This window comes from Thermobia domestica, chromosome 15 (assembly GCF_964235325.1).
Source record: "Thermobia domestica chromosome 15, izTheDome1.hap1.1, whole genome shotgun sequence".
Taxonomy (NCBI): Eukaryota; Metazoa; Arthropoda; class Insecta; order Zygentoma; family Lepismatidae; genus Thermobia; species Thermobia domestica.
In genome coordinates, this window is record NC_137468.1 from 106,209,347 (window position 1) to 106,226,969 (window position 17,623).

At 35.1% G+C, this 17,623-nt stretch overlaps 1 protein-coding gene across 1 annotated transcript in view; it reads right to left on the reverse strand.

The window, feature by feature from the left end:
- fest (wurstfest) overlaps positions 1 to 17,623 on the reverse strand; it is a 65,829-nt gene that overhangs the window by 36,956 nt on the left and 11,250 nt on the right. The window contains exons 2-3 of the mRNA XM_081740031.1: positions 16,943 to 17,119; positions 9,172 to 9,306 (exon numbers count right to left, since the gene is read on the reverse strand). Coding sequence (XP_081596157.1) covers positions 9,172 to 9,306; positions 16,943 to 17,119 — 312 coding nt within the window. The remainder of the gene's footprint in view (positions 1 to 9,171; positions 9,307 to 16,942; positions 17,120 to 17,623) is intronic.

The following is a 17,623-nucleotide window of genomic DNA, read 5'->3' on the forward strand; positions in this document are numbered from 1 at the left end:
AAAAAACATTTCAAATCGGATTATTGGGGCACAATCCCTCAGTTCCAAGATTGAAGCGGACATGTCCCCCTCATCCCTTCGTCAACAGGTGTAGACACGAAGCATAAGAACATTTTTTCCACAATGACTGTGGTAACCATAATATAACTCGTGATATCAATATATTTACGATGTATTTTGTTGCCAGTTACCATGAAATATTGAAAGATTTTACAACTGATTTGAATATTTCTATTGTTTTAATTCATTATAAACAGATGGAGAATTAACATTTTAATTGTAGCTACAAGTGGTTACTTTATTGGTTGAAACAAAAAACAAAATAATTGACACCAGCGTGAATCGAACCGGAACCCTTCGAACGTGAGTCACAAACGCTTCTGATTCCGCCGCACAGTCATTCAATAAATTTGCGCAACATACGACATATTGGTGAGTCGAAAACTTCAAGACGCTTTTTATATTGTATATTAGGCCATTGCGCTCTCCCAGTTTGTAATATGAACACTTTAAATGTTCACAATCACTTGGCACAAAATGGCCTCGATGTTAATTTACCAAAGTCTGCTTTCTTCTTGTAAGTGAAAAAAGGACTTCAGGCATTTTTGGATATTGATATTAGTAATTGCAATAATAGCAAGATACGGAGATACTTTCGGTGAATCAGAAAAGAGCGTGCTGTGAGGTACTATATGTCTATTTTTATTTTTTAATTTAAATTTGCAATCTATAGTATTGACTATAGTATTTTATCATGACATAAATCAGTGTGTTTCGTCGTTGTGTGCAATTTGCTTCATAAACGAGTGTTTTTTGACTCTCTTAGCGTAGTGGCGTGAGCATTAGTTTCGTGATTCAGAGGTCCCGGGTTCGATTCTTGCTGCGGTAAGTTGTTTTTATGAACTACATTATTCATACTTCTGACATGAATAAAATGAAAAATACTCAATTTCTTTCGGTCTTACAACTTAGAGTGGAAACGGTTTTCTTAACAGGGGATATACTAGCAAAATGACGTCACATGTCTGTCTACAACCTTGATTCATACTGTGGTAAAAAAACGTGACGTGTTTAGCAAACAATTCATGAATACGACCATTAAGAGTCATGCTTAGGGCCTAGTATGTCATAAATGTACCACAAGTAATGATATTTTCGTTCGCCATTTCCAACACATTCCGTTCAACCAAAATGTGTAAATAGGAGCTATTCTTTTTATATTGGTATGTATAGTTTGTTAATATATCAATATAACGCATACATAATCCAAAGTATTTTAGCCAAAGAAAGTGTGTTACTATGTATCGTGGTGAAGACAAATACTACTTAATTTCTGCTTAGCCATCCGAAGTTTCGATATTAATGTTGTCCAGGAGCTGACACCTTCTTTCCCCTTCTCATTTCCTTTCGGACACTAATCGCTCTTATCCTTTGTCTATCACTATTTCCATCTTTTTCTTTTCCTATCAACTACAGTACGCTTATTTACATTGCAATAGGACGTAATATTGAAGTCTTAAATTTTCAGTAATAATAATAATAATAATAATAATAATAATAATAATAATAATAATAATAATAATAATAATAATAATAATAATAATAATAATAATAATAATAATAATGGTATTTAAAAAATTTTAAATTGCTTAAAATTAGACAAAACTTACAGATAAATGGGGATTTCGGGAGGGTGTCTAGACCTCCAGGACACACCTCTGTAACTACCCAAATTTTAAACCAAAAGGTTCCATTGAAGTTTCATGTAGAAAGTATTCTACTATACGTTTTGAGGAAGATAACTATAATAAAAATAACTGAATGTCATTGAAGAGTAAGGCATATAATAAACTAACTTTTAGGATATGCAGAATTAATTATAAAAGCTTTACTACAAAAATACTTCCACAGACCATAATAAATTCAATCAGCTCAGAAATAAAAAGTAACAAAATAGCGTATAAGATTCAATGTACAAAGCAATTGTTACTTAAAGAATGGTCATACACTATTTCGAGAATCGAGATAAAATGAGAAATGTTTACGATAGTTTTCGTCTCGTCTTGATTTCCATCTCCAAAGCGAGACGATAATTTGAGTTAGCCTTGTCCCGTCTTAAATGTTAATTATTAACTCTCGTCTCAATTTTGTTTGATTTGTTTCAGAAACGAGATGAGAAATTCCTCTTCTCGTGAGCAACACTAAACAAAACTAAAATATTCTTGCGAAATGTTACATTTCTGGTTGTAATGTTATGCCCTGAGCGATAATAAGCTTCTAACTTTTAATCTTATATGACATAATAATTATTATTATTAGTTTATTATTATTATTATTATTATTATTATTATTATTATTATTATTATTATTATTATTATTATTATTATTATTTTTATTATTATTATTGAAAATTTGATAGTTCAAGTATTAAAACATCTGAGTAATCAAATATCAGAAGAAAATAAAACGTGTCATCGCCGATTCAATCGCCACCAAAAATTCTAAAGTAAAAAAAAAAAATGTTCTGGTCGTTCGTGGATCCGATTCGATTCGACTACCTTCAGATTACTGGTCGAGTACCTTGACCGCTTAAAAGCGATTCCTACGCAGCAATTGATTTGTCTTTAGTTTGTTTACGAGTATAATACAAGCGCCGTATTTGATTCAAAATAAAGGAGTTTTGTATTTTGTTTTTAAAAAATCTGTAATGTTGATAATTTAGTGAATACTGTCATATAACGCCCTGCGAGTTAATTACATATTCCTGTGTTTTGCCAATCAATCTGACTATTAACAAGCTACTGTTTTGAGCGAACAGAAAAGGCTATTTAGGTGAGCTAGAAGAAGTAATGCTATAGATGAGTGGTTAGAGTTGTAGTTTTCTAAGCTGGCGGCCCTGGTTCGATTCCCGCCTTCGCCGTTTACCCTTATTAAAATGTTTCATTTACAAGGCTAAGCTCCAGTCGGATGCTGCTAATGAAAGATAATCTCCAGTGGAGAAATCCCGTGATGATGTAATCCTGAAAAAAAGGAAGGAAAATTAATGGAGAAAAAAGAGTTACATAGTTACAATGGTTAATTTCTCGCATTTTTAAGTTTTTGTTTATTGACATTATATTCTCCCCTTCTCTCTTTGTGGCTCGATGTGTAAAATTTCACAAATATTATGCAAATCATGAGCCCTCAGTTATATTTGCAAGATAACGGGAAATATGCCTACTTTAATATGGGTCGTTTCAGTGTTATCGAATTTTGCATTTTTAATATTTACAAATAAATTATCAGTAGTTAGCATTTTCAAAAATTATTTATGAATAATGAAATCAATAATTTCTTCTTTCAAAGTAGTATTAGTAGGACTCAGTATCGCCGGAACCTAGGATCTCACGCCCTGTTAGACTCCCAAAATTTTCATTGGGGGTTGGGTTCTCACCCCAAATGGTCCATCCATACTTTTAATTGATTTGCAGATAGGACTACTGTTAATAGTTTCAAAACTCAGTGCAAAGCTTTGAGTTAGTTAAAAAAAAATAACCTACCATATGTACCGCATAGTCTATCCTTATATTATTTGATACACGGATATGTATAGTTATTTGAACTAAGTAAACTTGTTTATATACTCCTCATTTGAGTTAATTATACGTTTAAATAAGTCCCCCGACTGTTATCTTCTCATCAGCGCCTCTGATATCCGTATATTTTTTCAAGTGGTTGTGTATAGCTTTACGTGCGTATCATACAAACAAGAAGTACTGTGAGTACAAGTATCCAAAGACTCCCTTTTGTCATTTCGGCAGCCAGTGTTTTGCTCCACTTCTGCACGAAAACACTCTTTGCGATTTGTGCTTTTAACAGTTAAGGGCAACTTCACGCTGCTGTGCTAGCTACTACCAGGCGTAATTAATCTTGGAGCAGACATTAGTTGGGTTGCCTATCTCAAGGATTTTGTACCTCAAGAATTTCTGTAGCCCGCTGTACACCTTAAATTAAATAGTGACAAGAACTGTTTACGCTGACTCGAAGTTTAGAAGGGTCCGCTGAACAGTGTTGTCATCAATAGAAGAGAAAAACTGAGTTTGAAAGAGGTACAATAACTCGGAAAAGACCATCGTGCTGCATAGTTTAAAACATGTAATGCAAGGGAGTAGAGCATGAGGAGTAGTTCCGTGACTATGTGAGATCGATAGGTCACGTACTGACTGAGATATTCGGTATTTTTGTTAAAGGAAAGAAGTAAGGTTTGTAAAAGATGGCAACGCTGCACAGCGGTGGTTTTTTACTCTTGACGTCATCAGCGACCTCAAAAGCCAACGAGTACATAAACCCATGCAAATTGCACGTTGTTTTCATATTTTAACCAGGTTGTTGGGATTCCAACCCGCTTTGCAGCATTGCCACCTTTTACAAGCCTTCCTTGTCAGCTTTTACGAGATACCATGTATCTCGGTCAGTACGTGACATATCGATCTCACATAACCACGGAACTACTCCTCATGCTCTATCGCCTTGCATTACAGGTTTTAAACGATACAGCAGTAGCGATATTTTCCGAGTTATTGATCTTTTCCAAACTCAACTTTTCTCTTCTATTGATGGCAGCACTGTTCAGCGAATCCTTCTAGACTTAGAGTCAGCGTAAACAGTTCTTATCAATATCTGATCTAAACTGTAGAAAACGTTAGTACCTCATCCCGTATGCGCGCCAACAGTGTTTGCATTTAACATGTTTCACGTTATTTCTTGAAAAGTTTGCAACACTGATCTGCGTTTACCATCTCTTTTGTCTTTATTTTCAATTGTTGCTTCCAATGATGATATCCAGTTCAGGTCATTCAATTTACCAAAACATAACTTTCTCCTGAGTTGGCAACACTGTTCATCCGGTGATGTTCGCCAGTATACGGACAGATGTCGTCCATTCTCTAGTTGCTTTCTGCGAAGTTTCGTTTCTCTGTCTCTTTTAGTTTCTTTGTTATCACGATTGGAAATTGTAAATTATATTATAATGCGGAAACGTTATTTCATGATTTTGTCGTCAAGTCGGCACGGGTTACCGTTCTCGCAGAGAGCTGCTATTTCATTAATGCGTCTTTGCGGTCACATGGAATACATTTGGGGGGGTTGCGTATCGCAACACGAAATTACCCAAAATAAGGGACACCCTAATATATATATATATACTATGTGATCAAAAGTATCCGGACACCTGGCTGAAAATGATTTACAAGTTCGTGGCACCCTCACGCTACTTTTTGATCTTCGGATCTGGCAACAGTGACTCAATCATTTAAATCAACACATCCAGCTCAAGCCATTGGCTCAATTGACCCTAGCCGAGTCGGTTGACATCACTGCTTGGCTCAAAAATTCGACCGTGTAAGTCTCTTCCTTGATGGTAAGAACTACAGAATATACTTATATTGGTGCTCACGACATTTGAGGCTGTCTCGTTATAAAAATATATTGTCGTCTAGTTATCGAGATAAGACGAGATGCGAGCAGAGTCCCCTCTCGTGAGCAACACTAAAAGCATTCCACATTACTGCTTATTACTGCTTACATTTTTCATAGTTTTCTTTTTCCAGTCTACCCCATCAGGAAGTCGCGGTCGGAAAGAGGGATTGCCGCCGTCGACGGTGGCAGGATGATCTATTTGTTCGAAGTTGACGACCTTTTACCGAGGTGGCAAGCGGTCGAAAATCGTAAAATAGAATGCCCTTTGCTGACTCTTTGCAGACTGTTGCCGACCGTTAGAGTCGGCAAAACAGTCGGAAAGGCCTCTTTCCGACCCTCTGCCGACTCCTTATGCTGGCCTCTTTTCGACGGCGGCGCCGGCGCTTTTAATGCTCATTTCCGGCTGTTTGCCGACTGCTTGGCAAGGCAACTATTCGTTGCGGTTGAAACTCGCGCGGAAAGACGCCGATGTCCGGCGCCGGCAATCTGACCGCGGCATCTGGTCGGCATGGACAAATTGTCCAACTGTAGGCGGCAGAATCCTGATAGGGTAATCAAGCCATGCTTTCAAAACGAGTTAAAACGAGTTGAACGAGCGAGCCATTTATCAAACTCGACCTCAAAAAGAGTGAGTCAGCTCGGAAATCGACTCAAGAAAATTCCCTTTGACTAGACTCTAGTCGAGTTTCAAGTTGAATCGAGTTTTAGCTCGATTCGTGCCTATCCCTACAAAACTATGCATTTGACACTAATATTGGTCGTTTTGGATTAGTTTTACATGTCTCAGTATCTCTTGGCTGCAGGTTACCCCCGGCCCGCAGTCGAATGGGGTGAATTTGGAAGTTAATGCGATTGATCTCAGCGACCGAAAAAACTATTAATTCGACACTAATGTCAGTCATTTTCTACTAGTTTTACATGTCTCGGTGACCCTTCCCCGCAGGTGAACCCCGGCCAGCTTACAATGGTAGCTGAATTTGAAAATCGCCGCCAATGGAAGTGTCACAATTGATCTCAGCGACCGCGAAAACTATGGGTTTGATACTAATATCTGTCATTTTGGATTATTTTTAAATGTCACGGTATCCCCTATCCGGGGTCCCCCGGCCCGCAGCCGAATGGGGTGAATTTGGAAGTTTATGTGATCAGAGTCCCATCATTGATCTTAGCGACCGCAAAAACTATGAATTCGACACTAATAACGGTCATTTTTCTACTACTTTTACATGGCCTGTTAAACGCCTCCTCCTGAGACCCTCTGGTTCGGATTTTGAAAAAAAAAAAAAAAAAACGTTTCATCTTGGTCTGGGGTCTGGACCAAGGTACTCGTGACAAAAATTCGGCAACTCTCGACCCACTCGTCTGGACACCAGCCCAGGCCGCACACAGACAGACAGACAAACACAAAAACTCTTTATTTTATATATATATATATATATATATATATATATATATATATATAGAGAGAGAGAGAGAGAGAGAGAGAGAGAGAGAGAGAGAAGGCTATATACATCAGCAGTGAATTTTGTTTCGAGATAGGCTTTAGGAACGGGTAAGAAACATTTGTGTTGTACGTGCAGTGCGAAAAAATGATCACAAATTTATTTCGGGAAGGGATTGAGCCCGATATTCAGACCCCTTAAATACGCGATTGTACATCAGTCAACCATTCCCACCCTTATCTAACACAGTAACGAAAGAAATTTTGTGTAAAGGCAATTTTAATAGCTATCGGCATTCGAGACGAGACCGAGACTGACCTAAGTCTCGTCTCGATTTATAGAGGTCTGTCTCGGTTTCGGTCTCGTCTTGGTTATATGAAATCCATCTCAGTCTCGGTCTCGTCTAGGTATGTAAAAGTCCGTCTCGGTCTCGGTCTCAGTACCATCTCTAAAAATAAATATTAAAGGAAGCACATCTTTTTTGTAATATTTTTAGGGCTTCCACATTTCTAGTCTAAAAAACTGGGAGACTTAATGAAATTTTACAGTAGGATATATTCATAGTTATGCACTTGCTTCTTGCTGTAATATTAGAATTAATTAAATACGAAGGATGATCAAAGGTTACAAAGCCTGCAGTGAAGCATGTATATGTTACTTAATACAACCAATGCAGCCAACAGATAGGTTATTTTTCTATATAGTCTCCATATGGATTGAGGCACTTATCGCATCGCGGGGTGAGTTTGAAGATTCCCTTCTGTTAAAAATCCTAACCTTGCGTGTTCAGACACGTTGTGACTGAGAGTTTTATTTTCCTCATCTCAACCAAAGTGACGGCCTCTGATGTGCTTCTTTAAATGCAGGAACAGGTGAAATCACTTGGAGTGAGGCCCGGACTGTAAAGAGGGCCTCAATCAGCTTCTACACGCGAGCTGTGTTCAAATCTGCTGCTGGGTCGGTCATTGCACTCCTTGTCGGTGTCGTTTTTTCTTCCAGAAGCTAACTTTCGACACTATTTTGTGATAAAGTTATGCTGACGAGATGTTACAGTCTCTCCGCAAACCTCTACCAGCTGTCGGTAAATTTAAACCGTGGTTACATGTTTCGCCCATAGAAATCAAATGACTGAGCGGACTTCTTCGCGAGGCCAGTTTTCCAAACCAGTCGCCATTTGTGCTTATCTACAAGTAGCGCCGTAGGTGGCGGGTGACTGAAACTTTGCACAACTGTCAATTCCATGTATTAAAATTACCACACTCTTCTCATTCCTCTATAACAGAAAAACTCCAGAAACCTTATTTTCTGAACTTCCTTCGTGATAGGACACCAATCACCAACATTCAGTGACAAAGAGTAGATTATTCTTATCAGTTCAATCGATGACTAATGAAAACGGTTTTAAAAAAATCGCGCGAATATTAACTTAATTTTGGAGGGAAACACAGACATTGGAAATTTTGAACATTCTGGAGGATCAGGTTATGTAAATCAGGGACTGTCACGGCTAATCCAGGACGTCTGGAAGCTCTAAACAAGGTACAAAAGTTAAAAGTAAAAATTGCATAATGAAGCGAAATCTCCTATTACATAAGAATATCCTAATCCTACTATTCGTTATAATGATAGTACAGACAATACTTCTCACATATTTCGTCACTTAAAAATTTATGTTTCTTGTCTGCTCCGTTTTCTTTATAAGAGATGATAAAGGATTGCTATATATTGCGATATGCATATTAAAGAACATCTTATCGTTAACACATTTAACTTACGCTCTTTTTATTTCTTTAAATTAAAATTGTACTCCAACATTGTAATGTAAACTGGTGTCATACGTTATATGATACAGGAAAATAAGTTGTTCTGATTGTGACAGAAGTGCTTTCAAATTACATATTTTCTTATAGAACTAAGCGATAATTCAGTATTGTTGAGTTTACTTAATGTAAAATTATAATTGAAGAATCTGCACATTATAATTTTCCGTAGTTTAAATTCAACAATTATTTTCTTCCACTTACATTCTTTCTTCAAGGAAGTATATAACTAAAAGTACTTCTGTCCCAAACACAAATTATTTTCCTACATAAATCGTCTAAAAAGTAGTGCATAACGTGAAACATTTCGTTACTCGAAATTCCTTATGAGTAAAAACAGCTCCAATTTAGCTCTATTTCCAGTCGCCCATCTGAAATTTGCAATTGTTGAACTCCAATTAATTTTGAGATTTTTAATTTACTGTTATAATAGAAAATGTAACTTCTGTTACCTTGAAATTTATTATTCTGAGAGAACGATCCAAGGTCATGTCAACTCTTACTTTGTCGTGTAGGCGGAGAGATAGGGTTCCACAAGGTGTTGCTAGAGCTCCAAATGCTGCATCATCTAACTCACGCCAATTTTCCTGGAAAACGAAATAGAGTTGTATTTTCGCTTTCCGAAACCCTATACAGATAATTTAGTACTAACAAGACTATAAAGCGTTGTTTTAATTTGCTTCATGTAAATACCGTTATCATTTTAAGTATTATATTCACAAATAAAGCTCTGCAATATGCTACAAATACTTCCGTCTACTTAGTAATATGGTTGAAAATGTATTAGTGGTCTATACGTTTATATAACAGTTAGCTAACTCTATGGCCTATGGAACCTGGAAGTTCAATGCCGCGCTCACAAAAACTCTCCATTGATTTCTGTCCTTGGCCAACGGAATCCAGTTTCTACTTTGCACTCCTATTTCTGGGAGATCCATTTAAAATTGTCCTACCATCTGCGCCTAGGTATTCCTGATGGTCGTTTTCTGATTGGACTTCCAGTTTGAAAGCGTTCCTACTTTCTTCCATTCTGGCTACATGACCTGCCCACCTGAGTTTCTTAGATTTCACGACCCTAACAATGTTTGGTAAATGGTAAAAATTATGTAATTCCTCGTTATGAAGTTTCCACCATACCACATTCCCGTTCCTTTTGGGTACGAACATTTATATGTGATCAATTAACAGCGCATTTGTACTTCCTTAGGTACATTGTAAAATAATTTACGATATTTGAATATAACAAATCAGGTGTTTGAAAAGGTTTAAAAATCCAGGTTCACTTTAAAATGTAAAAGTAAATTTCTCGGAATAATGAATTCTTCCAAAATAATGAACCAATATATAGAGTATTTATTTATTGAATACTATATATTACCTAATTACAGGGCCCAGTATCTTTAAATTTCAGCTACAAATAATATTTATTACAGATTAATATATGTCAATAACCAATTTTTACCATCTTAATAAAAAGTACGGGTCACCGCACTGAACTTTCTCGCTCCAACTTCTTAAACTAAATTTTGATATACTGTAGTTATTAATGAAACATTTTCTTTTAAAATACAAACAAAATTATAAGGCGGTTTCGGAAAATTTGGCCCAAAGAAAACAGCCTTAAAAGTAAACTACCTCTTGTAGATTTTTGCATAAGAAATGACAAATACAATATGTTAGAGTTATTAATGAAATGTTTGTATATAAAATAAAATCGTAGAAGCCATATTTCACAAAACTGCCAAAAAACTCACCCCAAGAGTAAACTCCCCCTTGTGGATATTATCATGGAAGTTTATGCAACACTACAGGAATATTAATGAAATATGGACAAAATCGTCCGAGTTATTTACGAGAATTTAGTTTGAAATAAAACTCACCCCAAAAGTAAACTACCACTTGTAAACTTATTCGTAAGGAATAATTAGGCAACATTATAGAGTTATAATGAAACATGTATTTATGAAATATGAACAAAATCGCACGAGTTGTTTTTAGAAAGAAAGTCCGAAAATCTCACCCCAAAAATAAACTACACCTAGTAGATCTTTTCAGAGCAAATGAGTTATGCCCTCTGTCAAGTTATTAGTGCAAGATTTATTTATGAAATACGAACAATATCGCCTGACTCGGTTTTGACAAAATCTTAAAAAAAAAACTCATCTCTAAGAATAAACTACCCCCCGTACATATTTTAGGACAAACGAGTTATGCCATATTGTCAGGATATTAATGACATACCGGTACTTATTTGTGAAATATGAACATAATCCCTGAGTCGTTTCTGAGAAAATCGTCTGGAACTTGCTCACCCCAAGAGTAAACTACACCCCGTATATTTTCTCAGGACAAATGAGTTATGTCATATTGTCCAGTCATTCATGAAATGTTTATTTATGAAATATGAGCAAAATCACCTAAGACATTTCTGAGAAGAACGTCCGAAAAACTCACCTCCAAGAGTAAATTAACCCTTCTCGATTTTCCCAGAGATATGGCTTATACCATAGTAGAGGATGTTATTGAAAATTTGATTTATGAAATATGAATAAAATCGTTAGAACTACTAACGATTAGAAAATCGCAGATTTTCTATTTAAGAAAATCGCAGATTTTGATTTTCGCCCTACAGTAAACTGCCTTAATTTTAGAGAGAGGATTTTTTTTTAATCCCTGGAGATCACATAAAAATCTTAAATTTAAAATTTGGACTCGTACGTTGAATGGTGTAGGACGAACAGACGGACAGATGTCGAAAAATTGCTTTTTCGATAGGTGTAGGCCATGAAATGTGTAAATTCACTGAAATCTCGAATTCAGTTTTTTTTCTCCTTTCGTCGCTTGAAAGAAAAATTTTATTCGAAGACATGTAAACCGAATGGTATACAACGTAGAAAATAGAAGAGTGGTTTGGGTTGTCTAGCTTGAGAAGGTTCTAGATACTGCCTATGTTTCGAGCCTTCCCTAGGACACACATTCTAAAATGTCTATGTACCTTACGATCTCTTCTCTACAGTAATCTAGAGGTGTGCCAAGTCAACTGTGTGAATTTGAATAAAGAAAACTAATATTCAGGTTTTTATGCAAGACTAAGTTTTATTTATCCTGTGTCGCTCGTGAAAAATATAAGAAATAGTAGCACTTTCATATAGCAGTTCATTTACCTATTTTAATTCATGGAGCGACTAAAGAGAAATTACGAAAACCCTAAAGTCAAAGTGGTAAACCGCTAGCTAAATATCCTACGATATCTTTCCTGTAATTACCTAGAAGTATGTCGGCTTTAAATACCTGCTCTTCGCATGGGAAGAAGGTCTATGGAAAATACTTGAAAGGTATATTGAAACTCCCTTTCTTTCCCTTTGAAATACAAATTTAACGACAAAAACCCAATTTGACACAAGTGTTAACTATGTTCGAAGATAATGTCAAACGAGAGAGCCGTTATTCTTTAGCAAAAAATTAAACCCTCTTCACCTCTTTGGACACAAATTTCAATTGAAGTGTAATGACGAAAATCAGGCCATATCCAAATGCCAGGTAAACCCAAATGCTAGACATTTTAAATGGTTCAATCGTTTCCTTACTTTCGCCATTTTATAATACAAGAATGGTAAATTAAAATATTGTAATCCTCCTCGCTGATCTGGTGGCAAGCTCACGTGCGTTCAGTGCACGTGGTCTTTGGTTCGATTCCAGGTGGAAGAACGCTAAATAAATTTCAAATTTCGTTACATTAATCATCCGTTTCCGTTATCCCATAGGGCATAACCATGATACGTTAAACTAAAACTTTCATTTCATAAAATATTATAGAAAATACTTTTCCTCCCTTTTGTAATTAGAAGCATCATTATCGTAAACTATGATACTCATGTCCAATTACTTTTATGCCGAGTTTAATTTCTTTTAACTTAAGAGACCATTGATATACTTTTTAAAGGATATATTTTGATACGCATAAAAAATACTAAAAGCCTTACGATCTCTTCCCAACGGTTACCTACAAGTATGCCAAGCGAAGGATCTGTGTATGGGACGAAAATATAAATAAACTTTCTGGTTTTAAACAAATGACATTACAGGACCATCAAATCAATCTGTTATACGCACAAGTTGATCATTTACCACATGAATAACATTAATAGGTAGCTCTAAAAGTGTTATTCAGTCTATTCTTCATGCAATAATTTATACACAATAATAGTAATGTTTTTCTTTCTTGGCCTGTTAATTTGTTAGCCTAAAATTTAGCATGTCAATATCGCATTTTATATATTTTTTATATTTACGATAAAGTCATATTTCTTTGTCTGTTGGGTAGAGCAAAAGTTTAATTGAACTGTGTTTTTAGAATATTTGCTACTATAGGATTTAAAATAGCTTATCCTTATACAAATTTCGACGCGATCCGTAAACAGTACATTTTCTAAATTCACGACACAAGCTGATTAATATCCCAAAATATTTGTTGTCTTTATTCGTTGTTAAGTTTATGTGTCTTTAAGGGGGGATGTACGGCTTTTGGTATTATCGGGCTCTAGGGGGCATATTCTGCTTTGGTTTCACAGTACGCATCCAAGGTTTAGTCTATACATGCGTAATGGACTATACTAGATTTGCACAATTTTTCTGGTCATACGCTTCCCTGCTGTGTGTATAAAATGCTAGTTAAATTACGACAACGGAAGAATATATATGTACCTGTTTCTCGGAAACCATATACTGAATTTTCTGAAAATTTTGACCACTTATTTTAGTAGTTAATATGATTTCTATGAACCAAAATCATAAATCTATTTTAAATAGTTTGCTTGTGGCAGACTTATGAAATTTTGTTGTCTTTTTCTATACCTTTTATTTATGATACCGACTGTATAATAAACAATTACAGAAGTAACATAATAATTCTGGTTCATAAAATACAACTGAATATAAGCAACATTTATGCAAAGTTTCATTGCATTGCATAGAATAGTTTTTGAATAAAAGGTACGTTAATGTTGGAAAATGTAGTTTTGAGCAAATTCGAAACTAAAATACACAACGTTGTCCACATTCAGGAACATCTCTATGTTCTTAAAACGCTCCATATTCGGAGACTTAGTCATCTTGTGTATCCTCTCCTGCTCCTTTAAGCCTCCTTTTTTAAGCTCTTGCTTCCTTTAAGAGTTCATTCATTGACATCTCCACTTTGCCTAGTTTCTACTTGTCCATATACTTTAAATTTTCCACTGTGAATTTTCCCGGTGTTATTCCTAATTGTTCCAGAACATTAATTCGCGATGAATAACTACTGTTGAAACATAAATCAGCATCATACACCGCTATTTCTAGAAATTTTGAACCTGTGAAAGCTGTTTTGGAGCAAGGTTGCTAGATCAAGGAACTAAAGCTCTCATTTGGATTCTGTGTTTTACCATGTAGATATTTTTTTAGATTTTTGGGGTCTGCAAGTGCTTTAAAAGTAGCATTTATCGCATTCATCACTGCAGCTGTCTGTGACTATACACTTCTCCAGTTTCTTGTCCTCTGTTGTATCCACACCATGATTCTTTGCACTTTGGATACAACATGTGCATTGGATTTCCGTCAGTTGAAAACTTATGGAAAAACATAGCCCACACTGCCTTTTTCATGCTTTGCAGGTAATTTACTTTCTCACTTATTGCCTTGCCATTGCATACTTGCAAGGAATCAATTTCCTTGTTTGCAAGGAATGAATAGTGAACTCAGACATGAACTCAATGTGCAACTTTATGTATTACAAAATATTGATTATTCCTCACGGCAAAATATATCTAATACTGATGAAAAATTTCACAGGCAAACCGTTACTACAATAAACAATGAAAATTTACGCACACAGTTGGGTAATGTAGATAAAAACTTTCAATGTCCAAGTAAATTGGATTGAAATATGGCGTATATAAAAAAGAAACGGAAAAAATTAACGCATATCCATATATAAGTAAGGTTTTGAGAAGTTTCCCGCACACGTACATACTTCAAACTTACAGAAAATATTGTACAGGTATCATATATTAAGAAAATGTATAAATCAAAAAATCGAAAATTTTGACCCCAAAGACGTACACTCATGTCTAAAATTGTTGTCGCATGTCTATATATATGTTGTTGTAGAAATATAATTTGATAACGAATTCACCCGGTATTTCTTATAATGTTAGTATGTGTATAATCGGCAAAGACATGTATGTGGCAAATTTCATGTCAGAAGAGCAGTAAATAAGATCAATAAAACGAAAATAAAATTTTCTTGACCATTTAGTAACATTTTGTTTTACTCATTCTAATTTTCGTATTTATACTCGTAATTCTTTTCCTTTGAAATTTACCACAAATATACATTTCCCGATTACACACACAGTATCAGTATTAAAAGTATCCTGCAAAATCATTATCGAATTATATTCTTACAAGAAGACAGTTATAGATATGCGAGAATCATTTTGGACATGAGTGTACATCCCCCCTTAAATGCATTACGAAGATTGTGACTTTCTGGAAGACATAGTGATGGAGGTGATTCAGCAGTGTTAACTATGGTATGGAAATATTCCAATTTCTTACCTTTCATGAAACTCAGTCACCCACTCTGCTCAAAATGTTGTACTGAGAGTTTGACATGTAAAACGTTCTTATGGTGACTTTGGTCCAGTTGGGACTGGTACGACTGCAACCATCAAAGCTAACAGTTTAACGAATTTTCGCTGTGTCCCTCGTGAAAAACTCACAGTCAAACATGCTTTAAGTGTCAAATTACTCTACGATAAATTATTGTCAAAATTACTCAATTTATCTAGATGCTCCAGCACTCACTACAGAGTCTGAAGCTGAATTGTTTAAACTTCTATGTTTTTTGATCACAATAGATTCGTGTTCGCTCAATTTTCTAGTAAATCTACTACCATACTGAAAGAAGTGTCACGTAGACAATTGTTCATGTGCACTCGAGATACTCGAGTTTCAGTACTGTATATATTGGCAGATATGTTAATAATAATAAAAGTTGCAGTAGTAATAATTTTGTCCAACTGAAGCAAATAATGGGTACTCGTTGCTTTTTAAAGTATATATATATATATATATATATATATATATATATATATATATATATATATATATATATATATATATATATATACAAAATTATGAATATTATAAATGTTCAACGTCTAATGCATATAATACATGTCTTTTTTCAATGACGTTTCTGTCCAACTCTACACCAGTGGCATGTGTCCCGTTTATTTTTCTTCTTGTGGGTATGACTTAGCCATACAGGATATAAACCATTTCCTCCGAAATCTGCATTTACATTGTTCACATAGTACCTAAGTTTAAAAGGATACGAAATACCTAAGGAATACATCATGTTTCTATTTACCTTATTGAAGTTCAAATCGACGCCTCCTTTAGTAAGGTATTTAAGTTTTCCAGACCCTCTTTCGTTATAGACATAACGCCAAGAAAGATTCAAAAGTAGATAACTTTAATTTATATTTGTGAGCATAACCTGCCATAACATTACACCCTTCTACATCGAGAGAAAAGAATATAAGCAAAGGACTTTTAAGTTTAAATGTTAATGGATCTCCTATATTATTATCGCGAATGCCTAATGTGTTACTGAGAATTACACTTTTACTATTCCCACAAGCATGCGAACATCTACGTTTTCAGTGCGCAAAGTGATTCCAAATAGAGACATCCTTTAACATAGCAAAGAACATGAAAATATTGTGAAAACCAAAATAATATTGAAAGATAAACCTTAGCAATTCTAAGTCGACAATTCGTTTGAAACTTAATTTTTTTTGTGTGTAGCATATAGTCTCTTTTCAACATCCAAACTAAACAGAACGTATAGCATATCATCTTCTTTCAACATTCAAGGCCACCAAATACAATCTCTATCATCGGTGGTACAGTATTTCTACGGAATTTTCTGAGGTAGGCACATCTCGACATCGTCACTATAGATCGAAAACAATCTCTTTAAATACTGATCATAGTTTAATTTTTGCTTTATTTAATTATGAAACTATTTTAAAGATTAATTTTGGTAAAATTACAAGTTACTGTTAGAATAAGTAAAACGGTAAAGAGAACCGGCTCACTTAATAAATAAGTTAGGTCAATGTAGTTATTGTAGACAAAATAATTTTACGCCTTGTAATCAACTTGATAATCACTTACTGCCGTATAGGCTGCTACATTTTCATCTGCGCCAAAGTAAGATGCCTGAAGTGGTTTCGGTGCTCTCGGTTGTCGCCAGATAGGTGCGGTGTAGGGCCCACCAGACTGTGTAGTCATCATTCCACTCCATTGTTCAGTTGGTGATGTCTCAAAGAACTTAGCAAAATCACCGAATCTCTGCAAAGTAATGCGATATATTTAATACAGAAAAATAATTGTAGCATGTAATTAACATTTATTATTGCTATTAGTAACTCATCTTATTCGTTTGTTCACACAAGAACTTATATATAATCATAGCCTATACATTCAACACCAAAATTAAGAATATTGTTAAATTGTTAAAACACGCTATTATTTCACACAATAGCATAAATGATTCATCGAGTTACTAAATAATGTGTGGGTTATACTTGAAGACCCTTCGTTCTTCATTTTGCGTGACATCATCAGCGAGAAGCAAGTGGGTATTGAAGCGCACGAAGCAGGCAGACGCGACTCTTTCTTACACAGAAACGATGAATAAATAAGTAAATAAATAAGTCAGCAACAAAGAGAACATGTTCTTAATGAAATTTACATTATGGGAAATTAACTGTGTATATCAGTTGCATGATCAGTTGTTTATTTTTTAATGAACTAGATAATTCTTGTATGTATCACAATTACAGTTTAAATTAA